Genomic DNA, 26632 nt, shown 5'->3' on the forward strand with positions numbered 1-26632 from the left:
TCCGGCTTTTTCAGGGAAGGATGGCTGCTGCAGTTGCAATTGCCTTGAAGGCCTGTTACACGCTTGTCTTTCTCTGACATCACCTTCACATTGCTACCCTTAAACAACGACATCTATGATCGGATTGATCGCTCTAACATAAAAGTTACTAAAAATTCGTTAATAGCCTATAAGACCATAACCGGATTTTAGGCAAGCGTCTAAGAGATTTTCGGCTCGAAATTTAAATATTCTTGCGCGCTTCTCCAACATTCTTTTGACTTATCCGCAGATGTATAGTTATAAAATTATTTTTGGCTGGTTACCACGAAACAATGCGTGAGGGCTCCATCATAATCACAAACGCTAGTCAGGCAGCCAAACTAGCTTAAAACAATCATTCGAAAACGACTGAAGTGAAGATACGTGCATACTTTCACATAATAATTTTTTTTTAAATCCTACCTTTTATATTTTCATGGCGCAACTTTTGGCAGCCTGGTAAGTTTCTCCTCATCCATCCGATCACGTCGGACGCTTCTCGAACACTCAAGGAAATCTGGCTTATGTATAAAACATACACTTCGTGTGTATACGTTACTCCAGCTGAGATTCAAGAAGTATCAGCCTGAAATCATTGAGTTGTTTATGAACTGGAAACATTGACCTCTTGAATAGGAACTAATTAGCGTAAGTTTTTTTCTTTCTTCTTCGGTTACTTAGCAAATATGGTAAACCACGTAAACTGAACTTTGTATTGAAATGGAGAATCAGAGACGCATGCTTGCCTGCTTAGTTACCTATTCACAACCAAAAGTAAACCCATTAGACTCGTCATTAGACTATTTCTAAAATATAAATAAATCGATTGCCTTGTGATGATTAACCTCATCACTTGTGGCTTCGTGGAATTGCCGATTATAATGTCTGCTAAAGTTTTTTTGTGAGGTTAGTTTGGAATACTTAATAAGAAGACCTGTTAGGTATAAATTAGTTTGTTCATTCCAAAACAACGTAAATGGAGCCACAAGCAAATGCAATCAGCAGATAATGCCGAAATTTCTATCGCCGTCTGTAACGAGTTATCTTGTCTAACAGAATTTGATGCAAGTCCTATATGTTCCCGCGAGAGTTCGTTGTACATTTCTTTGGAAATAAACTTGGGAGATCAGGCCTTATTCGAGTAGCAAGACAAATTTATATCGTAATTCACGCATCGTTGCCAAACAAATTCTGGTAGGCAGATTATCAAGAAATAATCTTAACAGCGAATTTTTTATAATAATAAAAAAAATTCCAATTACTAACGTTGCAAATTAGAAAACAGCAATTAGAATACAGGTGTTAAAGCATGTGGCATTTTAAAACCACTAAAGACTAAAGAGTAAACCTTTTGTAGGATTGTAGCAGACTACGCTGTGCTGCAACAGTGCAACTCACAAAACAACAACAAAAAGGTCAGCCCCGTGCACGAGAGGCACCTACATATCAAGAAACAAAACAACGACAAAGGTGAATGTGCCTTGTTGAAATCTTGGATAAAGCTGAAACCAATATGAAGAAAAACATAATACAGAGTCTTAAGGTATTGATATATTCATTTGGCATGATGTTCTTTACCTACAAACTATAATACCCACCTATCATCTTGCATGCAGCTTGCAATCATGCAAAGAACTATTAAGGTTGTTCCTACTATGCATAATGAAAATCTGTTTGCTTTTTTTTCCAGGAAAACTTCATCTTAAAAATGCCTGTGATACATGCCTAAATCTCAAAAGGTTTTATTATGACAACTGTCTGGTGAAATACTGGCATTAGTTGATCCCAAGATAATGGTCTCAGTAGTACATGCATAACATATATTTAGAGTATCTTCAAGTAGTTCTAGATATTCATCTTATTATGAATGAACATTGATTTCTCACTTTTGAATCCCAAGGTTTTTCACCTCTGGATTGTCTTAAAGATTTCTATACCTTATATAAAGGTGATGTAGCTGATAACCATATTAGACAAATATCAGCCAAACTCAATGGAACAAACACAAGTCCCTTTCTTTATCCCTATTGGTCATAGTCTCATCTTCTGTGATAGTGGTATCTGTTTTATAATGAGTTGCTCATTCGATATTGATTTGTATAGGACAAATAAATTAATCAACCATTTATAACAAACAAAAACAAGACTGTTTACAACTCTGGCAAGGGCATAAATATAATAGTACTAGAAGACATGTCTTTACCTTGGCTATTCATGAAGTTTCACAATCCCATCTAAGGTGCCTGCTACGAACACCAGCTGGTTATTAATCTATTGTGCTAGTTACTTTCATAAGTGCTTGCCCCACTTGCAGGTAGCCGTTTGTGTTGAAGTGCTTGGGACCCTGTGGAGAGAAAAAAAAAAATCAATAGTCATAGATACATCCTTCATGCATCCATGATGTAGGCACTGAACACCCTACATTTATTTCTAGGGATACAACTAATCTTATTTTCCCACTTGCGGCTTTCGTTTAACGAATAACGAACTAAATGCTACCGGATAAGTAACTTATTGCGACACTACATTTCCAACAGCGTCCTTTTTGCTTTTAGTAATTAATTTTGTTCTTTCCAGAGGAATAACCCAAAATCTGTTTTCTCGGGACTCGGGGATGTCCCAATTCGTTGGACAGAAGAGATGAAAAATAAACTAAATCGTATGAAGCGGTCTATGTTATCGCATGGAAATGCAGTTACCTGTGGAGGGTGTTGGTTAGACCCAGCCAGACTGCACTCCAAAGTGTAGATGTTGCTGATGCCTAGATGACGCCATCCGACAATTCTGGCGGTAGTTTCACGACTCTTTTCAACTTCAAAGGAACACTGGTCTGCATCGAACAGAGGCAATTCCGATTGCAGAAGTCGCACGAAAACCTGTTATATTGTTTCCGAGGATGCCATAAGAAAAAGAAAAAAGAGGGAAATTATTGTTATTCTGGAAGACGGTAAAAAAGCGGACCAATACAAAAACACAATTCATTAAGGACTTATGAGTATTGTAAATAGCGCTACCGACACTATTTGAAAATTTATACATTAGCAAATGAAAGTAGGACAACTAGTACATGTTGAACATTGCAGCCTCTCATCGAACACAATTTCATGGGAAAAGAACTTGCAAAAAATTTTCAGAAAACGCGGACCATAAGGGCAGATGTTTTATTTACATCCCACATAAGCTGTGACCTATTTGAATACTCACAACTCTCTCACACCTTCAATTCGAACGGGACTCTTAAGGCATGTACAAATAGCATCGAAAGTTTTTCGTAACAAACCCTACACCTCTAACGGGGATTCTAAGCTAGGCAATAAAAACAAAGAATAAAAATACTACAGGAGATTAACTCCACTTACAACACGAGCCGAAAAAAAAATAAAATACCGGTATGGAAATGGCGACATCATTGTCACGTTCATCGTTCTTCTGCTCCATGGCAGAATGGTCACCTTGGCCATTCATCTGTGACCAATCGTCCGGGCACCAACTCTGTGAGGCTTTACATCCATAGACAAAAGCATTGAAGCGACGGGAATGACCGTGCATATCACAAAGCAAGACTGGCTTGGCATCAAGGATCCGGCACATGAACTCGAGTAAACCCTGCCAAAAATGCAGAAAGCGTTTAACGACTGGACAAAAAATATTTATATATGACATTGAGCGATGAATTAATACCTTGGCGTGGTAAATCGTTGGATGGCGATACAAACTGAATTTAATGTATGGTAACAACATGAAAATAAAAACAGAAAATAACATTAATCATTTCCCCAGTGTGCAAGGAAAATACTATAAAGTAACATACTCGGGCATTAGCCAACGTCGGTTTAAATCCTCGTTACTTAACTCAGTCCGACTACTGCATAAAGAAAGAAAATTTTATAATTGCACAATCTGTGGTAACGTAGGAAAATAAGTAGAAACCGTATATGATAACTACGCATATTTAAAAAAAAAGGGGGGACGAACTACCTAAGGTTTAAGATCTAAAACTTTGTGCCTGGTATTTGAACTAATTTTTGTCAAATTTTGCAACCTCCCAACGACTCACTTCCCCATTCGCTTGTTACACAAAATTTTGGCACACAAGCATTAAAAATGTTTACGATTTTACTGGTTGCCGTCCGCAATTCAATGTAGGTATATAGAATTTTTTAAAATAAAGGCCACACAATATAGTACACAAGTACAACGATCATTTCCTATACTCAGTTTTTATTTTAGCACGGCAAAAATATCATAAAAAATATCAACCTGCACGTGGTTTTGTTATGCTCGAACTTATAACTACTCTGTTTACTGCTAAGAACATGCTTATTTGCCTTGCCAAACAACGATCCCGACGTCCCTTCAGTTTAAAAATTTTGATTTTCTTTCTGGTTAATACCTTGAGAGAGGCAACCTTCTCTGACAAGACGAAAAGCATAATTCGCTTCCATCCTGTAGGTCTTTGAACGGTTTCCGGAATCCAGTCGCGGTTTTCCGTTTTGAATAGCACATTCCCGCTACATTATAAGGAGCTGACCGCAATCGTTTTTTTTTTTAATACACTCGTTTTTTCCCAATTTTCCTGGCAGTCAGCGTTAATAGCTGCTGCTTTGGAAGTCATTGAGCTGTTTTTTTTTCTTCCGAACCTTGCTAGCGCATCTGAAAGGCTAAATTGAAATAATTTTTGTGTGTGCGTGTGTACAGTTAACACCCCACGGCTAGGCATTACTCCAGAGCCAATCAGCACCACAGAATCACTAGTCATTCTTCCGATGAAGAAAAAACCATAAAAGTAGACGCTTCATATAAAAATGTGAGGAAGGCGCTGACTACGAGGCAGTTCACGGTTTAGATCGGGAAGAAGCACATCTATAGTAGTGTTTCCATAATCGAGTTAGGACTTCAACTTCAATCAGAAAACGATGGCAAGGATTTCATGTTGCATCTTTTTCTTGTCTTTTTTTGCAGCAATAACAGGTAAGTTAACGTCTTTACGATTGGTTTCGAAACTCTTTCATGTTTTGTCACAATCAAATCAGATTCAAAAGAATATTTTAAACATGCTGCTATAACTTTAGAATAACAAAAACAAATACTCTTACTGGTTATATTCTTTTGATTTAAGTTTTGAATTTTTGAAGACTACCACCAATGTTTACGAGTTTAAGATCAAGGAAATTTTTAGGGTTATTTACTTGGAATTATTCTTTGGTTTAATCAAGGGGCTGTTTTTCGCATAAAGGCACACTAGAAAACCAGACAAATGTGAACAATCAGCCCTTCTTAAAGTTGTCCCCTCGAGAAAAATAAGAAACGTTCAACTTGTTACTTTTAAAATGATACCTTTGCTAGGAAAACTTATTAAATATAGACCTGAGGGGAAAAATTACATGTTTTCAAATAAGTTTTTCACCACATGACAGTTGCGTCTATCAATTATTGTTCACACGAACAACTACACATGAAACGCTAAACTGGTTTTTTTCTTTTTGGTAGCCGGTCAACGTATTTCCACCGCGAAAATCGGCGACAACAGATATTTCATCTCTTGGCAGAATCCTTACGCCCCCCGCCTTAATTTTCATTTGGCTTACCAGTAAGATTGTCATTGGGAAAAAAATTTGTTCAAATCAGCCACGCAACATTTCTAAAACACCTTCTTCTACCTTAAGGTACTGTCGAACGATTGCGATGGAACTTATTAGCTTGGAATCTGCCGAGGAAGCCCAGCAGTTAGCCGATTATCTTCGCCCAGGTAAAAATTTCGGCTTTACTCAGCAATTAAACACTTTACTGGCCAACAACAAAAAATTGAGAAGGCCATTTTTCCAAGTTTTTCGACATTGCATCGTGTCTACTAATCGCAATTTAAATGGCTTACGGCTTTGGAAACATTAACTGACTCAAACGGCTAAATTATGAATTTAGGATCATCGGCAGCTGATTTTTGGACATCGGGAAATACATTGGGAACTAGCACTTGGCTCTGGCTGAGTAACGGATCTCCATTTAACGGAACTTTTAACTACTGGCCCAACGGATTAGAACCTAGCCGGTAAGTCGAATTCAGCCGTTTTATTCCTTTTTCGTATTGATTACACGCGCTGTTCCGAAAAAAAAAAAACATTAAACTCCCAGAATAAAAAGCCAACAGGGAAAATAGCATTTTAACACAGACCTGCTAAATAACTTGCTGTTAGTCGCGGATACATTCAATAACCGATAACATTTTTTCCTATATCAGTTATCGGTCATTAACTCCTTTTCTTTGTTTTCTCGCTGTAACGCCTCGTTTTTTTTTCTCAAGTGACTGTTACTTTATTCACGTAGTTCTGCAATGTCATCTTTCATTTTCTTTTGTTTGTTACGCTGCATTTAGATCAACGGATTCCAACTGTCTACTGGTAACCGACCAAACGCAAACTTGGCGAGCCGAGAACTGTGCCCAGAATAACCATTTCATTTGTGAGCAAACGCGCTGTTACTTCTACAATTTCAATCCCTTCGCCGCGTTATCTACGACGCCTACGGGTCACACAGCTCGATAAAGCTTGCGTTGCTCCTTAGAGTAAGAATTCATCCAAGTGTGAAATAAGAAAGGAGAAGATTTTATGCATCATCATCGTCGTATGGCTTTGAATTACTTAACCTAACGTACGCTCACCGAATTTTACCTTACTGGGCCATTGGTTCCTTAAGTTATGTCTCTTTGAAATGGTTGGTTAACTTGCTTCAATACATTTTTAATATAACTTAAACTTTGGCATCGATGCCAACCTACTAGGTTGCTTTCAACTCTTTTAGGCTTCTGCTATACAAAACAGGGGCTACTAGAAACAGGCGACTGAATAACAAGGTATTCTTGCACCAAGCGTTTTACCCAATAGTCATTACGTGCGTGCGTAAATAAGCAGTGGGTGGAATAACTTAGCAGTAGTTAATGGAAAAGATTTGGAACGTACCATCCATGCACCGTCCCGTCGACATTCAACATCGGCAGGATCACAAGAGGATGCGCTTGCTCGGAGTCAACCACATTCTGCAGAGCTGAGATGATGAGGCCTCTCATTACCCACGAGGAGTTCGATTCACCAGGATGGACTCGAGACATAAAAACGCAAGAGGACTAGCCCCATAAGCATCCGCAAGTCATCGCAATCATTGAACATAAATTCACACGGAGTGGGACGGTTAAAATTCATAGGTTAGCATACGCGTTGGTAACAAAGCATTCGGATCAAATGTAGTGCCTATACCTTTGCATCTCCTTTGAAGTCTATGAGTAACAAAGGGACAGGGTTTCCACAGGGAGAGCGGCAAAGAGTAGTCACGCGTAAACGATCATCTTTATGAGGAAAAATACTTCTTTGCCAAGTAAGGATATCTGTCTGGAAAGAACAAATGAGTTACATGTACGCTGTGTTAATCGTAGGTTGTTGGCAGAAATATTTGTCTTACCATTAGTTGGCTGTAGGTGTACGGATAGTGATAGGCAATATATACGACGTCGTTATCGTATGGGAACCGAAGGCTGTAAACATAATGTTAAAATGACACCGTATTGATGGAGTTAACAAAGGGACAATAAACAAAGTCTACGTGAATGAAAGGCTCCAATAAGACTGATCGGCAACAGTTTGTCGGAAGCCGTTGCGATAATAACAAATAGACGTGCCACTGCGCTCCCAAAGTGGATTGCCGGACGCCAAGTAACGCTTCACAGAGAATATCACGGGTTGCATGCCTGAGTCCAAGGTCGAATATGGATTGTAAACAAAGGGAAATATTTGTTCATCCTCACGCAAACAAATATAATATGGATAGAACGGCATAAGTTCTGTGAAGATTAGCAACGAGACCTTGATTAAACAGTGTTCGTTGCTTCTCCAAATTGATAATGTTGAAAGTGTATGTGTTGGATGGACATACGCCTTCACCAGAAATTCGAAAGTAGAACCACTGTTGACGACCACATGAATTGACGTCTGGATTCAATATCAAATCATACTCCTGTTTTCCAACCTGTTGGGATATTAGCGCTTATGAATTTCCTAACACTTAACAAAGATCTTTTACATACCTGCATAGCACGACGGAGGTTACCACTTTCAAAGCGCGATTCAAATTCCAGGCGGGGCGTCAGGCTTGTCAATGTGATGTTTTGATATTGTTTCAAGATCTTCCATGCGGATTGAGCGAGTTTGCTCTGCTTCCAATAACTGGGAGTCAAGGTCGTAAACGACTACCGGCCGATACGAGTTTGGATTTAGAACCAAGTTTAATGATTTGAATAACTTACTCCTAAAACGATACATTTATACGTTATTTACGAAGGAAATTCAGTACAAAATGTCGTGTCTGAGTACCTGCATACAGTGCGATCTTTTATAAAGAAGGGCTCTTCAACTAAGCTTCCAACTGCATTAATCCAATCGGGACACGGAATAAGACGAAAACCATGGATAGATTTGGTTCGACGAGCAACAAATTCATAAATTTGCTGGCGGGTCCAGCCTGACTCCATCGACTGAGACGCATTTGCTAACTCATCTTTATCGTCTTGCTCTCCTATAGGATCGAAATGCTGCCGATATTGTTCCAGCTCTTCGGCACTTCGGTATGGATTCGTTGGTGGATGGAATTTCTTCGACTTCTTTTTTGTGCCATTGGTGAAGGAACACGTACGAGAATCTGTAAGTGAACCTTTTCCTGTCTCTTCCTCTTCTTCGCTTTCTTCACTCGAGTCCGAAGACGTGGCATCGCCTAATGTTAAGAATTGTCAAGATTATCCAGACCAAATTTCGCCTAGATGCATCAGCGACAGGTGAGATGAAAGACAGTGTAACGAATTAATATTGAACCTGACAATGCGGAAGATCCAAAGGGCACGTAACTGAGCGCAGAGTATGTGCATCGTGCTACAAGTAGATCATGAAGTGGAACACATCTAAGAATAGTCTGCCCAATTTTTTGGATGATGGTATCACGATTTTTTTCATTTTGTATCGTGAGCAAGAAAGCGTGCAAGCGTTCTACGACTTTGGCTTCGATAATTAGTTGGCGTCCTTCTTCTGAAATAGCAAAACAACGCCAACGATATCTTACGCTGTAATCGAAAGACGAATCTCACAAAAAAAAAATGAAATCGGGATTACTGTGCCGGGAAATGCTCGATAAGATGGACGCAGCACATTTGTGCTGTTTCAGTGTCAGCTTTCGGTTACCACCCTTTGACTCGAGCAACTTTAGAACGTCGAGGACTAGCTGGTTTGCTTCGAACGTTTGGCGTTGGCAAACAGTCAATGCATTTGTCTCTGCCAAGGCATAACAAAACTTTAGAATAGTAACAAGAAATACTTCAAACCACCTTCTCCTCTGTTATCATATCATTTTTTTTTTTAGTTTATCCAAGTTTTAAAAATCTACGTGCGCTGTAACAGAAATGTTGGCAAACCTGCAACGAAAGATATACGCATGACACTAATGTTCAAGGATTTATATAATTCTTACTATTTTTAAAAATGTGATTTAGAATGTCCAAAGCTAAAAAGCGGTGTTCTGTTAGTACGGAAAACCCAAATTCGAATGCCAATTCGATTAGTATAGGCCATAATAGTAGTAACGCAGGGCTCACCACACTCAAAAGTGGCGTATCTATGTTTCAAATGTTATTTGTTTATCATTTGCATTTTTATGTATTTATGTAAAATACATGTTGTTGGTACATACCTTTTTTAGTAGCCAAAAGGACTTCAAAAATTGCTTGGATAATGTATAATATATCGCCCCGTATTAGATTATTTCTTGTTATCTGTCAATGGGTATAAAGGATGAAATATTTATTGTGCTAGGTTAGGAAATAGTTCTAGGTATCTTTTACTAAACTGTAGAAAACTATTAAGGAGACGTAGAAATTTATATAAAAAACAAAAAACAAAAAAACATGGAAAATTTTCGGAAGAGTAGTACTGCTATAACAAAAGAATGCGATATCTCAGTGGATTGTGCCTTATAATGATGTCTCTCTGGATAGTTGGATGCGAAAAGCCATACTCATGCGTTAGCAGTTGATTTAAGAGAAGCTAAAACTGACGATAGATAATAGTACGCCAATCAATAAAAGTCGGAAACACCTCAGAAATTTCTAGGCCAAATCACAGAATTTGGACTAGAAAAAAAAGCATTTTATGTGATACTAATCTGTTTGTTTTTTAAACATTGAAATAAGTCCACTGTGATGTCGTATACTATAGCTTAATGTCTTTAAAAATATAACTGGTTCGGTGTCGGAAAACACCTGCCCCCTGGCGGAAGGAAATGAACTAAACTTTTGGCTATTTGCCTGGCCTCTTTGGCTCCCACGTACGGTTTTCTCTACTACGTGTGTATGCAGAGAAAGATCAAAATTCTTGTTTTTCGTTACATAAACAGCTTACTATTAAAAATCCATGTGATTTAAACAAAAATGAAACTACCATACCTTCAGAAGATTCGCCAATCCTGGGAAGGCTATCGAATTATATAGCCTTTCTAAGAACTGCCGCAACCCCTTTGCATCTACATATACACCACTTGTTAATTTAGAAACCTGTCCATACGACTCACAGAACCATTTACGACTTGTGATGTATTGACTAACCTTGAAAGCAGCTAAGAAGATTCTTGGTTCGACTAATCAATGTTGCAAAAATCTCTTCTGGTATGTTTTCCGCAATCGAATTCCATTCACGAAGGATTTGCTCAAAGTCTTCTTCCACCATTACATTGGGAACCTCAGAGTATATCACCTTTATGGAGCAATATAAATTTACAGACTGAATCTCAGCCTGTCCAGTGAATATTGTTCAACTGTCAGGAACTCAAGAGAGACTTTCACAGATAGCCAAGTCCTGACGAACTCGAGAAAACCGAAGTTCTTTTCAGAAAGAAAAACAATAAGAAATGTGAGCCAAAACTTCAGCCACCTATTGATAAAAATGCATACCTGATACGATAATAAAACGGTCACGTGATACGTGAATTCTTATTTCCCTAATATGCGAGCAAGAAGTAGCTTTTCTTACCACTTGACAGCGTTGAATTGCTGTTAGCTGATACTGTTTAGAAACAAGAAAATACTACAGCGTCGCCTGAGGGTCTGTAGTTGTCAGGGCTTATAATTTGCGCATTGTCCATTATTCAGTTTAATTTCGACTTTTAATAATTGGACTACAAACAGTGTTTACTTCAGAACTTTAAAAATATCGACTACTCAAAATATCTTAAAGCAGAATGTCTGCCAAAGACCAGATGAGAGCTATGTTAGATCAATTAATGGGAACGACGAGGGATGGTAAGTAATAGTAAACTTTTTCAAACCGGATTTCGTATTTAATGTTACAATTGTTTTTAATTAAATAGGCGAGAGTTCTCGATACAACGTTAAGTTTTCTGATCCTAAGGTCTGCAAGAGTTTTCTACTTGGATGCTGTCCTCATGAGATCCTTGCCTCAACTGTAAGTTATTTTTTAATGAGGCAAAGTCTCTATTCCTCAATCCTTCATTTTTGAGAAAACAAACAACTCCTTGGTTGTATTGCTTATAAAGATTGTGCCTGTAAAGTAAACCCCTCTCTGATCTTGCTTTGCAAAGTTGTGTTTCAAATAACTGGAATGAGGTACAGCAGTTCCTATTCTCAGTTGTTGTTCATTCTCTCAACTTCATTGTTGAAGCAAGATCAGGGAGTCAGTTTCTCGAGACACAGGGGACCATTAAACAAGGGGACGTGACTTCTTAACTTATATTTCTATGTTTTTGCGTGGTGCAGTGATGTTATAATGGGGTATCAGCTACAGATTACTCATCGCTTTCTCAGTACCACATTACACCTCGAGTTGCCGTAAGTAAGACTCATGGCAGTGGTGCGTTGCCAACCTCCTTTGTACCTTTTAAGAACAATCCAACAGCTACTTTTAATCAACAAAAAAGATCAATGGCTAGAATTCCTGTCCCTAGTAAACAAATTCACTGTTGGTAAAACAACACAAAATGGCTATAGTGTCCGTGCCATTCCAACACAAGTGAAAAAGGGCGGTTGGGTAAGTGTGAATCCACGAATCCTCTTCATTTACAACGGCTATCTTTTTTGTTGTCTGGTTGGCACATCTCCGGTCGTCAGCCAACTATGTAGATTCGTGATCTCTATTCGTTTGTTTTTCACCTTGCGATTCTTAGCGGATGGACATAGGAGAATGCGTGAACATTCACGATTTGGCTCTGCGAGCGGACTACGAAAAGGCCAGCGAAACCAAGGATTATGGCTATCAAGTTGATGTAAGATAAAGTTGTCTTCAATTCTTGCTTTTTTATCTAGATTCGAAAATGATTTTCTTTTAAAGGCGATGGATCATTTGACTACTTTTGTCGGTGAATGTGACCGGAAGACGGAAGCAGCCAAAAAGCGGTTGGCTGAAACCCAAGAAGAACTGTCGGCTGAAGTGGCCGCCAAAGCGCAAAAGGTTTTTCCCTCATCCTTCACAGAACCCTTTGCAGAAACTGATAACGTAACTTTTTGCACTTAGGTTCATCTTTTAGCAGAACAGATCGGCCAAAAGTTGGCAAAAGCGGAACAGTTGGGGGCTGAAGGGTTCGTGGATGAATCCATGAAAATGATGGAAGAGGTATAGCTTACAGTTACTTTCATTTCTTTTTTTCTGGACGAGTTTCATCTTAATCAATCGAAGGTCGAGGAATTTCGCAAGAAAAAGGCCGCAGCTGAGCAAGAATACCGGAATGCTATGCCAGCCTCTTCTTATCAACAACAGAAACTGCGTGTCTGCGAAGTTTGTTCGGCCTACCTTGGCATACATGACAACGATCGTCGTCTGGCAGATCACTTTGGTGGCAAACTTCATCTCGGCTTTATTAAAATCCGTGAGAAGTTGGCCGAACTTCAGGTAGTTTACTGTCAATAACTATTCCATCGATCGTTAAATATTTTCATGACGAATGAAACTAGGTTAAAGTGGAAGAGAGACGTCGTCAACGTCACATTCAGCCTGTAGCTGAAGACAGAGAGAAACAAAGGGAACGTCAGCGTGAGCGTGAGAGGGAAGATCGTGAAAGAGAGCGCGAAAGGGAAAGGGAACGAGACCGACGGAGAGAGAGGCGTCGTTCACGTGATAGGTCACCGGAACGACCCCGTGACAGACGCAATGATGGTAGGAACCGTCCTCGTTCTCCTGTCTCACGCAACCACCGTCAACGCTCTTCCTCACGAGATTCGGGCATTCATCCAGAAAATTATTAAAAACAAAAGCAATCACGATGTGTTTTGAAGAATAAAATCATGAAGTCCAGCCCATTGTCCATCCTTTGTTTTTTGAAGTAATACACCTGCAATTTGAGATCATTGTTTTAGTTGATGCAACAATATAAACAGCTGAAAAACCGGAAAGACACTTTTCAGTACATCGACATCGTTGTATAAATGTTCGTGTAATGATACCAAAAAGTGACTTCCAATACACACGACCAATTGTATAAAATATAAATTACATAGCTTCGTAAATCGAAAAGTATCAGCTTATTGGAAGTGAGGATTGGGTAGGAAGTACTACACTCACTTCAATAAACATAGCATACTCCTGCGCAAAAACAAACATCACACTTCATGAGATACACTTCTTGTAACATTGTTACTTTTCTTTTGCAGCATTGTCTTTTGGCGCATAGTAGTATGTATGTATTGTGGAAGAGAGTACATTAGAATTGCTGGAAATTGAACATATAAACAACGAGAAATAAACGGAAATAATTTAAGATTTAAAAAAATTTGATTCCCACAGATTACATGGCAATAAGCAGCATACTTCCCTCTAAGAAACTCTTGGGCGTTCCGATTACTGACGCATGAATGAAAAGCAGTAATCCGAATTGCTCGAAGGTGTCTCAAGACACACACACACAGTTACTGAAGCAAATCTCTTTAAATCCTTTCTAGCCGGTAAAGATGGCAAGTAATTAAAAAGCGGCGATTGTAAATGTGTTCTGTTAAACGGTGTTACCAATTTCACGGGAAAATGTGTAACGAAAATAAGCGACAAAAAACTACAAAATAAAACAGCGAAAAAAAAAAAACAAAAAAAAAAAAGACAAATAGGGCAAAAGAGAAATCAAAATGTGCGTGTTAAAATTCCCAGCGAGTAGCCGTCTCAAAATCGCGACTTCCGACTGTGAATACACCGTTTTTGTCGGCCATTAGGTACGCACCGTCATTTGTCTTGATACACAATTTAGAAGGCTCACGCAGTTCCAGATAAAAACCCTCTGGAGTGTCTCCATCTGCCGTAATTCCATCAGAGCCTACTTGCCAATAACGACCGCTCTGACCTATTTTTACAGAAGAAAGAATGAACAGCCGTCATCAGAATGACAGTTCCAAAATTTATTCTTAATACCTTTGAAGAAGACTAGACCCAGTGGCCCGCGTTCCACTTGGATGGCTTCATAGTTAGCTTTGTTGCATTCTAATTTGCAATTTGAGCCGCTCTTGTAGCCAACAAATCCCTGCTCAGATTTCAATACCAGCATAGGTCTAGAAGAAGGGCAGTAGCAATTTGTCAGCCATCTAGGTCAATAACATTTGTGAATAATTATAATGTACCTGTTGATCAAGTAAAAGAAGAATTTGCTGGAATCATCGATTGTATCAGCGTTGGCAAACAGATGTCCAGACTTTTTGGTTCCGATAAATTTACCATTGTTGGCACGAAAGCCAATCGATCCGTCGTCTTGCCAATCCATTTGGAATAGGGCGTTTGAACTCCTAACAAGAACAACTATTAGTTACCCGTAGTTAGCCACAAACACTATACGCACAGTTGCAACATTACTTTTTGGCAGAGGAGGCTTGGATGCCTCCGGCGGTCTCCAAAGTCCAGTAGCGGTCACCCATCGTTCTGATATACCAGCGTCCGGTGGTAACATCGAATTCGAGTTGAAAAGTTTCATGGTCTGAGATTTCATCCTGGTTGGCCGTGACATCCACACCTACAGATTTTTCAAATATATTTCAATTACGGTAATGTCCAGCCGCATGCGGAACGTGATGGCGTGTAGCACAAATAATGTGGCAATCGTTCGCGACCGCCAAATGCACTCGAAAAAGAAAAAAAAACAACTAATCCAGTCACGTATTGTGGTCGGATTTTTTTTTTCCCTTTTTTTCCCCCTCAAAAATTTTTTTTTTCTTTTCCCCCCCCTTTTTTTTTCCCCCCTTTTAATTTTTCGAAAAAAAACTAGCCACAACAACGTTCGTCTTCTTCTCCCAGCAGAAAAATATAGTCACGCCAGACGCTTTCACACGGCCATTAATCCGACTTGTATCATTGGAATACAGTGGTCTCATGGTACGAATGGAACCATGTGAATTCCGTTAACAGTATTACGATAAATAACTATTCAGAGAAATTCGAAGTATGTTTCAGAAGCGAGACGAGGCTAAAAAAAAATTTCGGTCGGTTGGGGAGGAAGATCGATCCGATGATCAATGTCTTTGTACCTTTTTGCATTTTTTTCTGTCTTTGCATTCAAAAAAAAAAAAATGTATTTGGTTTAAAAATTTTAAAAAAAAAAAAGATTAAATGTATATTACCTTGTTTGACGGAAACGTAACGACTATTCATCATCGAGACGAAAACAGCCTGAGCCAGTGAGTCTTCGAGCGTAAACAGTTCGTCCTTGGTCACCGAAGTTGAACGCGTCCGCAAGACAGCCTGTCAAAACAATTTGAGACACAAAAAATAAGAAAGAACACCATGAAACACTTGTCCTTTTCCTTATGAATAGTTGACATAGTCTATTATCTACATTACGTTAAGAAAATCGATCGTGCCTAACTATTCGTCCTGATTTCCTTTCCCAGTCTTAACATCGCATTATTTTGTAAACAATCCATGGTAAACAATGCAACAGTCACCTATTAAGACAATTTTTTTTTTTAAAAAAAAAAAAAAAAAAACCTTTTAAAAAAAAAAAAGGCATAACATGAGCTCACCACAGACACAATCCTATTCATTTCCACCATTGCTTCCCAATCTGGTAAAATGATGGGGGAGGGAAAAGACGACTCGGCAAAAGGAGGGGTGAAACGGGACAAAAATCGATAACGTTAAAATACAGATGTGACCCACAAACCTTGGATCCGAGGGGGGCCAAGTATAGTCCTTGGGTATCGCGTAGGGCTAGCGCTCCGGCGTGGTACTCGAGCGAAAAAAGGCAGGTCGGATTGCATTGTTCCAGGAGTCGGCCGTCTCGCGACAAGTAACGGTTATTAGCAGTGTGGATAGCGTAAAGACGCGAGTCGTCACGGAATTCGAGCGTAAAAAGCGTTGTCGAACCCCATGGAATGTTGGCGTTGACGTGGATTTCATCGCCCTGTTCGCTCAAGTGTGCGAATCGACGTCGACCCATCGAACGCAAATTGACTTGAGGTCGTGCTGCCAAGTGAACAAACCTATTAAAGATTGAAACATTTAAAATCAGTGACGTCTATGCCAGGTGCGGTTCATAAAGTCATAACCATTGTAGAGTTAAAGCCAACATTATAACACGTAAAGTATTATTACTATTACAATTACCATAGTTCATTCTCAGTAGGAGTCTTGGCTGAGCAGACCAGCTTGTCGGCGGAGGCACCAAGAAAATATCCGCGTTCCGGGTGCCGAAAGGCCCACTTACCAGCAGCCGATTCGGGAACAATGATCTCAAAACGCGCTCCGTTGTCCTTTTCCTCGGCATCACAAGTAACATTACCAAACTGCGTAGAATCATAGAACAATATTAAAACCGGTCGAACAGGTGACGGTTGTGCGAGAGAAAAAAATAATAAAATAAAATAGAGGACAATCACCTGGTCGACGGAGAGATACTTGTCCAGATGGGATCGCAAACAGACGGCGTCGGTGTTGTCGCCGAAGGCTTCAAGAGTCCACAGCTGCTTCTTCTTCAGTGCCAACCCGTTGGCATTCACCTAGAAAACGAGTCGTACAAGTTCATTAGACAAAATGCAAAGCTACTTAACCAGCTTAATGTTATCTTGTCTTACTTTAAATCCAAAAGTTTCCGCTGTCAGGTATTTCAAACGAGAATTGACAAGGCCGACAATCCACGTTGTCAAAGGTTTGTCGCTGATGCTCACATCACCATTGGATGAATGGCCGTTCTGACCCGTCATTTTTTTCGGTTTTTATTTTGGCTGGGTTTGGATTTATTCCTAAAATTCACGCTGCAAGAACAAAAAGAATAATAAAAGGATAAGAATGACGCATGTTGTAATGAGCTTTTGTCGACACCACATGTTCGCCAGACCCATAATTCTAACCAGTCACCCTGGCCCTCTTTTTCCTTTTTCTCTCGTTCTTAAAAAAAAACCCGAGCCCGAGGGTTCACGTGTTCGCAGCTGTTATTTCACCCTCCCTTGCTTAGAACTTTAAATATCCATTTTTTTTTTTTACTTCAGACCAAACTGTTTAAGAGCAACTAACCGCATCTAACATCCGTTTTCTCAGCATATCGCAAAGCCTTCTGTTATCAAACCTCATTCTGATAAAAATAAGAAGGGTTACAAATAAGACACGAGAAAATACACCCACCATGTGTTGTTCTTTAGGATTAAAACCACGCATTTTTTTAGCGTACATGCGAGAAAAGTTCCAGTGGCTGGGGGGCAGTATCTTGTTACATGTGATATACAAGATGTCAATCCGAATATCTCATAAACTTGGGTTTCTCATTCTGAGGGTCACGATTGTGTTGAATAGGACAGTATCGGGAGGAGGGTATAGAATCAGTAGTAATAACACGTGCATGGGTAGCCATGAGGTTGCGTGCAAAAAAACCACCTCATCACACACATACGTATCGATTTCTGTGCACGTTGCAAAAACAGTGAAAAGCAACCGGACTCGATCTTGTTCTCTCGGGAAAAATCCCGTTATGATTACCTTTGTGAGACGTCTGAAGTAGACCAAATTTTGAATAAATCAGAATGACGAGTTTGACACACTGCACTGACACACGCACACGCGACGATAGCGAAAAGAAAATCACTGAAAAACCCGCCAAGTTTTGGAACGAGAGGAAATTTCGTTAAAATGGAGTTGATAACTTCGCCGTAACACCACGACTAGAGCCGACGTCAGGGACTCGAATGAACTGCAGAAGACACGGACTCTCCATGTAGGCTCTTATGGCGGCACCAGCCCACCAATGGCAATACAGCTTTGCTGACTTCCTTTCTGACAGCCAATAGAGGCAGTCGTTTCTACTACTAGGTCCTTCTTTTTCCTTTATTCTGCTGTCGAGGGGCGCAAAAACTTGTAGCACAAGTAAATGATCCGTGGTGGTCGCACATGTTGCCTAAAGCTATGCCTGTAGATATAATTTTTTGTTGTTGACATGTCTGTCGAGGCAATTAGATTAGAAGGATCTTCTAAATAATCGGAAGTTTTTACATGTATACCATGTATAGCCAGTTTGTTATCAAATGTTAATGAGGAAACTGGTCGAGTTGGGCTTAACACTGGCTTAGAACATGGTACTTGTTTGTGATAATAAAACAAAAATTATTTGATATCCGGTTTTACTCTCTCATCGCTTTGAATCTGAAAGCAAAAGAATGTGACGCAGTACACGGAAATTGTCTTCCACGTGGAACGCCGTGAACAACCAAAAGCAGTTCAGCCGAGTGACGATGATCGATCCGTTAGCAAAGCCTCTCGCACTCCGCCCAATATGGACTGAGTTATGCACTACATCAAGGAAGCACTGAACGTCAAATTCTAATAAATGTTATAGACCGGACATAAAATCAGTTGTTGATCCCGTTGGAAACATTCTTCACTGCTGAACCGTGAGACATGTTGATGAAGTAGTTTTCTACATCCTGTATTTAATGGCTTGATTGAACGGCATTGTGTAAGTGTAAGGCATCACTAATCGATTCGCTACTTCTTTGTTTGGTTTATTACTTGTTCCTTAACAACCACAGCAATGATTACAGTAATTATGATTTGTTAAGCCTATATTGGTTGTTAGAAAGAAAAACGAGTGACTGCTGCTGATCGGATTCGTTTAACAACAAATCGGGACGTTTATTTAGCTCACGTTGTACATTTCAAGTTTGCACAGCTTCCTGATAATTGCGGAATGTTAAAACAATCGTGTTTGCAGACCGAGTATCTACAAATAAAAATAGATCTGTGTAATCGTGACTTACACGGTCTACCTGTGTAGTTTGTATGCGGAGGAACGAACCAGTGCGGAATCGACCAGATGTTTCCAGCCGATCATCAGCGACCGCAAATGAAACAAGTTTCGCCTTGCGTTCAAGTCTACAATTTTCTTTCAAGCTCTACTTTAGTCCACTTATTTTGTACTGAAAAAAAAAAAAATATTCTCGATCTACCAGGAAACTGAGAACAGCTGTTATTGGGCAAGAAAAGACGAAGAACCGGGTCAGCCGTTGATTCTCACGGTGATAAATGTCGCCTTCGAAGTACACATTGAAGGATACGCCATAGTGGTACCGGTATTATTCATTTACGCTTATGCAACATTGGTCGGTCATGAAAATGTAGCAAGGGAAATCCAATCATTATTTATTTTTATTTATTTCTTTTTGCTTTGTTTGTTTTTTTCAGGGTAGCAGAAGCTTTGCTGGGAAGCAGCAGAGAACTAAAGAAACCATCCAACCGTAATAAGAACGTCTTCCCCAAAACAAAAGTTCAAACAGTGTATTCTTTTTTGTTTCTCTCATCTCCAATTATCACGATCGAATTTTTCAAACTCGTTTTCTTTTCGTGACATTCCTCTGTGATCTTGCTTAAATCTTTCACAGTACCAGAAGTAGATAAACCTGTCGTTGGGATTAAAGATTAGTTGGTCCTACACACTCTGTCGGCTTCGACAGTAAATCGGGATAGAAAACAAATCATCCACGTCACCTTCGAGTTTTCCAAAAGAAGAACAAGATAATCGAAAAGAATTTACGGCGTAAGGGCCAAGTAGAATCAGTCCTACCAAACAGATTTTTAGCCTGGTTTTTCTTTTTTCTTTAGTCCACCATCTGTTAAATAACGACTTTAACGATTAGAAAAAAAAAAGGCCGACGACTCGTTAACGACCTAAAGCCACTCCCGCTGTTTCATTTGCTGCCGCAAGAAATGAGAACAGCGCAGCTACCGGAGGCACACCCTACTAGGCTTACAAATGACTTCTTTAACGAACAGCAGTTGGGTTAAATGAGTGCACCTTGCGTGTCAATTCTTGTTTCTTTTCGGAAAATATTTTAGTAGAGAGACGGAAAGAATGCCAAAGAAAGTAAACTGGCCCAAGACTTTTAAACTCTAAAGAATGAATACAGGAAACCTTCGATGGCTTCCTGTACTCATTGGTATATACTATCATTGTCATCGGTCAACAATGAATATTTGAAATCCTTCAGCAAATGCGTTTTCGCGTGAGCGGTTAGGCTTTGCATGAGAAAGCTCTGACGGATGAAAATATGTTGGTAGTGCGCATGTTTAGGGCTAGTGCTGTGTAAACGGAATCCAAGTGATACGAGGAACGGATAGCCACATTGACGCGATAGTTGAGAACCGACCAGAACGGAAAGATGAACTCTGCTGAGACGGATGCGAACGGTAGTATGGGTAGCGTAGATCCGCTTGAGGCAATGAAAAAAGTATTAGAAGAATACTCGGCTGGGCAGGAATTTGAAGAGCTAGTTGCGCCCGTCGAAAAACACCTGCGGAACGAAATCCGGAAACGAAATTGCCGCATCCTGCTCAAGGTATCCGGTGTAACCGCTTTGGCTCTTGTTACCATTTTCGCCCTAGTCACCTTCACACCGTTCTACTTTCACCTGCGTGCCCTCGGACGCATAGGACTAATTCAGGTAAATTTTTTTTGTTTAGTATTAAACGACAGATTAAGTTAAAGTGTATAGACATACCTAACGCCTGGACGGGTGGTGATAAGCTCATGATGGTTATTAAGACTGATGAAGCGTTTCATTCGATCAATTCACGCAGTTGACTCCATACTGGGACTGGAGCGATTATTACTATCGGGATTGCCTAGTAGAAAACACTTTCACTATCACGGACGATTCTCCGTCACAGCCGGATTGTTCGGTAAAAAAAAAAATAGATATAGTATTGTGTTATAATCGTGCACTTAACTCGGTTAATCACATTCAAGGCTTGCGAAGACATTGGACCCATACAGACTGTTAGCAATATATCAACGCGCTTATTGATTGACAATTACATCAATCAAGAGGTTCCTGTAATTGTGACTGACGGTGCATTGGATTGGCCAGTTGTAAACGATCCAGATTTTGGGATTGACATTATTTCCGAGGTAATAACCATAAACAAATACTTTGTCAATCGTTAAATACTGGGCTTGCCACAGGCGTATCGTCAGGATGATTCAGGACGAAAGTTCTGCCAATGGAAGAGCAACATTTTCCCGTCTAATATGGACCTTGTGGATTTCATTCAACAGGTTCATGGCTTTGCGTTTGAGCGACCATGGTTTGCTCATTGGTAAACTCATTCAAAATTCCATTAAAATATTTCTAAAACCAGTTTACATTTTTTTTCTTGGATTTCCTTGCAAAAAAAAGGGAAAACTGTGGTCGCAAAAGTGTTAAAACTGGACGCCGTTTCTATACGAGACCCTACTTCATAACGGCCGCTTTCGATATCTCTTTCAACAATTGGATTCTCATTTCAAATTACTATCACGCCCATCGTTTCAAACAGGTACAACAAACCCACCAGAATAACTGTTTCTCGTAATACCTCTAACCGAAAGCTGTTTCCAGGTGAAGCTCCATACCAGATTGGCAATGATGGCCCAAATACGCGGATCTCATCGCCTTCGGCTCTTACCCCAGCTGGCATGCGAAGCAGAATGTCCAGTAATTCAGCTTACCTTACTCGAGGGTGAAATAGGTCAGTCTAAAATAAGAAATCAAGCATACAACTAATGTTAATTCAGACCTTTGGAAAAATATATATTTTTAGTTTTGTTTAATCCTAAACGTTGGCATTTGGAATATCAACCTGGGGGAGATTCTTCAAACATTGCTTTCATTATTCAAGCAGAAATTGATTAATTTCAAAACAGCTTCTATATCAATGTGTGATCTATGTTTAGCATAACTAGTGTGTTATAATGTTTAGCAACAAAATATAGCCTAGTCGTATTACCCCCGAACTCACTGAACTCTCCTTTTTTAAAGAACGCTATCCGGAATGACTTGATACATTTCAGTAGAAACCGTTGACCCGCTTGTTTTCTGGATCAAACAGTGGTTTCAACTGGATACGTGCTTTATGCTTGACGTCCATGGCTTCAATAAAATAATCTCCTTCCATAAGGTATTTGGTGGTAATGGGTTCTTTCTCGCTTTGGCTATGAACATAGCCGTAACCAATGCTGCAACCGACCGAGAATCCATAGTCAGCCCGTCGCAGGTACCCAACCACTTGATCATTTCTCCAGATGGCTTCCATACCCCAAAGTGGCACTTTCCTATGACTCATCAGAATCAAATTAGTATTGTCCCTAGATTTATATTTTTGTAACATTTCTCACTCTTCTATGGCGAACACGGCGATTCTTTTGTTCAATCCTTTTTGTCTTTTTTCTTCCAAGACTTTGCGACCTAGAAAATCTACCGTACTTTTTAATTTGCACGTAAAACCTAAACCAGCTTCTAATGGATTATCCTCGGCACGAAGATCCATATGCCAGTGTCGGTAGCCTTTTTCTAGACTAAGGGAGTCAATGGCTCGGTAGCCGGCATTCGAAATTCCAAAATCATGCCCAGCGGCCATCACTGCCTTGTAAACATCAACAGCGGACGACGACGGTACGTGCAACTCCCAACCTAGTAAACATATAGGTAGGTAAGATATGACGGAAATGGGTTAATGAAGAGATTTTTACCCATTTCGCCTACAAAAGATATACGCAGTGCACGGCAAATGTGGCCTTTAATATCGATTAGCTTGTGTGTGGAAAACGGGAAGTCTTCATTGGTAAATCGAGTTGTAGGGCTCAACTTTCCCATTAATTCAAGACTTAAAAAAAAAAATTGTAAAGCGTTTATCTTACCAATAATCAAAATCTTCAAATACTGCTTACCTTTTTGGTCCTTGAATGGACAACAAACATATACTATCAGAAAGGTTAACCAATTTCGCATTAAACCGGTTGTCTTCAATAACCTTTCGGATATGAGTAAAAGACTGGTACGCGGATCCACCACCAGCTGCGATATAAAAACCTTTTCCCTGTAAGAATCACACAATGTTAAAAAAGCAGTTTTTAATTTAGCAATAAGGTTTAAAGACACCTGAAAAGAAGGTTCCCAGGAAGCAGTTGATGAGCCATCGATGAAACTTACAGTCAAATCAGATTCAACTCCAGCTTGAGCATTAAGCATGCTACAATAAAGGCAGTAATAACATGCTAAAATAGCTAACATACTAATAAAGACAAACATGTAAATTTACCAAGTGTAGCTGGTTTCGCCAGCAGACTTCTGCATGTTGTTGGTAAAGATCCAATCAGCTGCCTTTTGTGCATCTGGGCCGATAAGGTAATAGTTGCCGAAATATGACATCTTTCAAAATAAAGTTAATATTTAAAAAATAGTTTGATAACTAATAATAAAAATACATCGAAGATAGCCACTCTTTCACGAGCAGCTTTGCATTCGCCTTCTATCTGTTAAAATATTAAAGACAATGAGTTTTGTTTCTGGTGGTGTAGAAATTTTCACGCAGTTACTGTGGAATGATTCTTTGGGAATCCAAATGTGTAGTCCTCTTTTAAGCGCTCTACGTAAGCCTAAAAGAAAAATTTAAACAATTTAATAACTAAACATTACTATTATTTTTACTTGAAAACTGTTATCCATATAACAAACAGGTATTTGTGAGTAACCTGATCTGCATTTTTCGCATTCCCGTATGCACCGTACCAATCGTATGGTTGGACTGCAGCAATTCCTGATGATGAGAACCATCCAGGCCGTTCCCAACCATGTCTTTCCTGAAACACACACCCTGCTTTCTCAAGAAGAGGGGCGATTGGCGATCTTTTCATTTTTCGTGAAGCTAGTGGTTCATCGTGTGGGTAAACAATAGAATAGTTTTTAGCATAGGCTTCATGAGAGCGTTGGCGAACCCAGTCAGCGTTCCGCGCTAAATCTGGAGCGAAGCGTCTAATATCATATCCAAACATATCGAAGTCTGGACGACCTTGCACTATCCATTTGGCCTACGATAAGATTACAGCTTACTACAAAATGGTAACGCTAAATAAGTATTGGGAAATATATTACCAACTGCCAGCCACATCCCCCACCAAACATCATGCCAGCTGAATTAAATCCGCACCCATGATAAAATCCTCTTAATGTTGGTTCCTCACCTAAAAATTCGCCTCAAAAATTAGTATTAGGAATCATGTGGCAAAGCAATAAATATTATTACCCATCAGAGGTTTGTGATCTGGAGTGAAGCTCTCAGGCCCACAAACTGTCGAACGAATCCCCGTTTTCGCCAATGTGGGACATCTATTGACCGCACTATCGATATGAACACCAAAAACGTCCCAGTCCAACTCATAAAGACTGAACGCCTCCTCTTTCGATATCTATAAATTAATAGTAGCGAAGGTCAGGAAAAGTAGGAAACGGATGATATAGTTAAAAAAAAAAGACCGACTTGGTCGATAAAGATTGGATCATTTTCGTATCCACCAACAGACAAGGCATCTCCTTGCAATTTGAAGTATATTGAAGAATCGTGATCTCTTACATTGGGCATTCCAGAAATGCCTTCTATTTTCTCCGTAACAACGTAGGCTAATAGGAGATAAAACACTAACGTTAACTCGTTTGAAACTCTTGCCCTTTTTCAAAATACCATGCTTTGTAACAACTAATGGGACAGCGACGTCAACCATAGCACCAATATATGGGGCCCAAGCTCCTAGAAAATTAAATCAAAAAAGTTTTCAATAACGATTGTTTGTAAAAATTATTATCTCTTTTGGTGTCTGCCTTACCTGTGCAGTTCACTACGCATCTTGTTTTAATGGTTCCCTTATCGGTGTGAACGGCAGAAACTTGTCGGCTACCAAATAAGGTAGTATCTGTGTCAATTCCCGTCACCGCACAATTTTCGATAACTTTAGCACCTGCACGCGTGGCAGCACGAGTGAGAGCCGTGCAAAATCCGGCCGGATCAACGACACCATCTCGAGGACTTTTGTAATTCAATGCTGTAGGAAATTTTGGTTGTTTGGAAGCTATTCTATGCATACCTATATAGTGTTCCATAGACATCGTCGACGTTCATAAGGGGATAGAGTTTTTTAGTTTCATTGGGCCCGAGGACAAACGACTCGATCCCAAACGCTTTGCCAAGCGTCTGAAGGCGCTTATATTCGTCGAGTCGTTCCTGATTATTGAAAATTCCCATAAAATAGTTTATAATCTAAAGAGCAAGAAAAAAAAACCGTCTTACTTTGGATGACGCTACGAATAAACCACCATTAACAATGTATCCTGGATCTACTCCAGTTTCCTCTTCTAAATTCTGTAAAAGCTGATGAGTGTAAGCTAAGAGGCGGACATCAACATCCGATGGTCGCAATCTTTAGTTTCAAAGTGTAGCATAGATTGTAAATAAGTTTTGAAAGTGTCTAACTTTTTGTTTTAGCAAGCTCATACCTCCAAACTAAGCCAGCTGTCCAAAATTTAATAACACAATTTGTAAATGGCTACAATAAATATGATTTTATAAGGCAAAAAATATATACCTGTGTGCCATGTTGTACCACTTGTTAGGTGATTTCTTTCTAGTAAAACAGCATTCTTAACACCAAGTTTCGTTAAGTGGTACAAAGTATTACAACCAATACTACCACCACCTGTTTTCATCAATAAGGGCATAAATTTTTAAAAGACTGGTTTTCAAAAGAGCCTACTAATATATTGAATGATAATATACCCAATACTACCACATCAGCCTCAGTTGGCAATATCTGCTCAGAGATTGATCCATCTTTCAAAACAGTTTGATAGGGAACTCCTTCTCCAGCTTTTTTGGCGGCAGATGAATAAGTTTTTATAATACCAAGTTGTCTTGATAACCCCTTGTGATGTTTAAAAAGAATGTTTGTTTTCAACAGTGGAAATTATGCATCAAGGAAATAGAGGAAAGTTACCACATTTCGGAAATGACACAGTATGTTCATGATTTGGCCGTAGTAAATGCGTAAAAATTGTTGGAAAACAAAAACTGGGTCGTTTTTAACCTGGAAGTTAAGGCAAATTAAATCATGAGGAATAACCTTCTTCAAACATGAGATGAGCTAATAATTCAATTCCTTACCAAAGTTTTCCCAGACCACAAAAGTCAGGAGCGCCTTCTTGCCCTGCATGAGGTTCCCGACTAGCAACTACGCATTCTGCAATTTGAAAACAGATTCTTTGCTACCAAACAGCTGGAGTGCTAGCGAGTGGTTGGCTATTAAGAAGGTTAAG

At 39.5% G+C, this 26632-nt stretch overlaps 6 protein-coding genes and 1 long non-coding RNA gene across 11 annotated transcripts; 4 read left to right on the top strand and 3 right to left on the bottom strand.

Moving 5' to 3' along the window:
• The first annotated feature begins 522 nt into the window (after positions 1–522).
• Positions 523–3002, top strand: LOC116930431. 2 transcript variants are annotated; one of them, XR_004398434.2, is made up of 4 exons: positions 523–669; positions 1379–1564; positions 1712–2527; positions 2599–3002. It is a non-coding gene; the product is annotated as an uncharacterized LOC116930431 (long non-coding RNA). The 2 variants fall into 2 exon arrangements; XR_004398433.2 differs by lacking the exons at positions 523–669; positions 2599–3002 and adding an exon at positions 1306–1320 and having other exon boundaries at positions 1712–2162.
• LOC116930278 (cytosolic carboxypeptidase 4) lies at positions 2131–10961 on the bottom strand. The gene is given in 19 exon segments (XM_032937671.2): positions 2131–2365; positions 2721–2897; positions 3409–3627; positions 3703–3736; positions 3833–3886; positions 6978–7141; positions 7272–7403; positions 7474–7546; positions 7615–7759; positions 7875–8037; positions 8096–8146; positions 8148–8316; positions 8382–8778; positions 8877–9086; positions 9171–9329; positions 9526–9669; positions 9745–9826; positions 10496–10572; positions 10655–10961. Coding segments are annotated over 19 exon segments (2649 nt in total). The 5' UTR covers positions 10776–10961; the 3' UTR covers positions 2131–2287.
• Positions 4834–6773, top strand: LOC116930403. The gene is made up of 5 exons (XM_032937823.2): positions 4834–4992; positions 5512–5611; positions 5688–5770; positions 5944–6070; positions 6395–6773. Exons 1-5 carry the CDS (start codon positions 4938–4940, stop codon positions 6561–6563), a joined length of 534 nt encoding a protein of 177 aa, XP_032793714.1. The 5' UTR covers positions 4834–4937; the 3' UTR covers positions 6564–6773.
• Positions 10962–11097: 136 nt separating the features above from the next.
• On the top strand, positions 11098–13400 carry LOC116930350 (putative RNA-binding protein Luc7-like 1). Of its 2 annotated transcripts, XM_045174626.1 has the most exons (9): positions 11098–11347; positions 11416–11510; positions 11870–11893; positions 11961–12092; positions 12229–12327; positions 12393–12512; positions 12576–12674; positions 12738–12950; positions 13013–13400. In XM_045174626.1, exons 1-9 carry the CDS (start codon positions 11287–11289, stop codon positions 13301–13303), a joined length of 1134 nt encoding a protein of 377 aa, XP_045030561.1. In that variant the 5' UTR covers positions 11098–11286; the 3' UTR covers positions 13304–13400. The 2 variants fall into 2 exon arrangements, with proteins under 2 accessions (XP_045030561.1, XP_032793658.1); XM_032937767.2 differs by lacking the exons at positions 11870–11893; positions 11961–12092 and having other exon boundaries at positions 11102–11347.
• A 72-nt stretch (positions 13401–13472) lies between these two features.
• LOC116930313 (protein singed) lies at positions 13473–18216 on the bottom strand. 2 transcript variants are annotated; one of them, XM_032937719.2, is made up of 10 exons: positions 18000–18216; positions 17102–17281; positions 16907–17026; positions 16635–16813; positions 16192–16510; positions 15650–15770; positions 14889–15045; positions 14660–14821; positions 14454–14590; positions 13473–14385 (listed from the first exon to the last, which is right to left on the bottom strand). In XM_032937719.2, the coding sequence occupies exons 2-10, from the start codon at positions 17228–17230 to the stop codon at positions 14183–14185; spliced, it is 1527 nt and encodes a 508-aa protein (XP_032793610.1). In that variant the 5' UTR covers positions 17231–17281; positions 18000–18216; the 3' UTR covers positions 13473–14182. The 2 variants fall into 2 exon arrangements, with proteins under 2 accessions (XP_032793610.1, XP_032793619.1); XM_032937728.2 differs by lacking the exon at positions 18000–18216 and adding an exon at positions 17649–17669.
• A 186-nt stretch (positions 18217–18402) lies between these two features.
• On the top strand, positions 18403–22284 carry LOC116930479. Its single transcript, XM_032937885.2, has 8 exons — positions 18403–18592; positions 18667–20953; positions 21090–21191; positions 21259–21420; positions 21475–21608; positions 21689–21827; positions 21890–22019; positions 22092–22284. Exons 2-8 carry the CDS (start codon positions 20672–20674, stop codon positions 22181–22183), a joined length of 1041 nt encoding a protein of 346 aa, XP_032793776.1. The 5' UTR covers positions 18403–18592; positions 18667–20671; the 3' UTR covers positions 22184–22284.
• LOC116930444 (sarcosine dehydrogenase, mitochondrial) lies at positions 22061–26619 on the bottom strand. Of its 2 annotated transcripts, XR_006647478.1 has the most exons (22): positions 26481–26619; positions 26314–26403; positions 26097–26241; positions 25906–26016; positions 25817–25832; positions 25611–25740; positions 25408–25544; positions 25150–25349; positions 25008–25073; positions 24807–24946; positions 24573–24735; positions 24422–24510; positions 24022–24357; positions 23866–23925; positions 23755–23802; positions 23589–23698; positions 23429–23519; positions 23218–23366; positions 23020–23153; positions 22666–22960; positions 22278–22602; positions 22061–22197 (listed from the first exon to the last, which is right to left on the bottom strand). XR_006647478.1 is itself a non-coding variant. In XM_045174622.1 (21 exons), the coding sequence occupies exons 2-21, from the start codon at positions 26341–26343 to the stop codon at positions 22338–22340; spliced, it is 2715 nt and encodes a 904-aa protein (XP_045030557.1). In that variant the 5' UTR covers positions 26344–26403; positions 26481–26619; the 3' UTR covers positions 22061–22337. The 2 variants fall into 2 exon arrangements, 1 of the variants encoding a protein (XP_045030557.1); XM_045174622.1 differs by having other exon boundaries at positions 22061–22602.
• Positions 26620–26632: the final 13 nt, after the last annotated feature.

Source organism: Daphnia magna, linkage group LG1 (genome assembly GCF_020631705.1).
Source record: "Daphnia magna isolate NIES linkage group LG1, ASM2063170v1.1, whole genome shotgun sequence".
Lineage (NCBI taxonomy): Eukaryota > Metazoa > Arthropoda > Branchiopoda > Diplostraca > Daphniidae > Daphnia > Daphnia magna.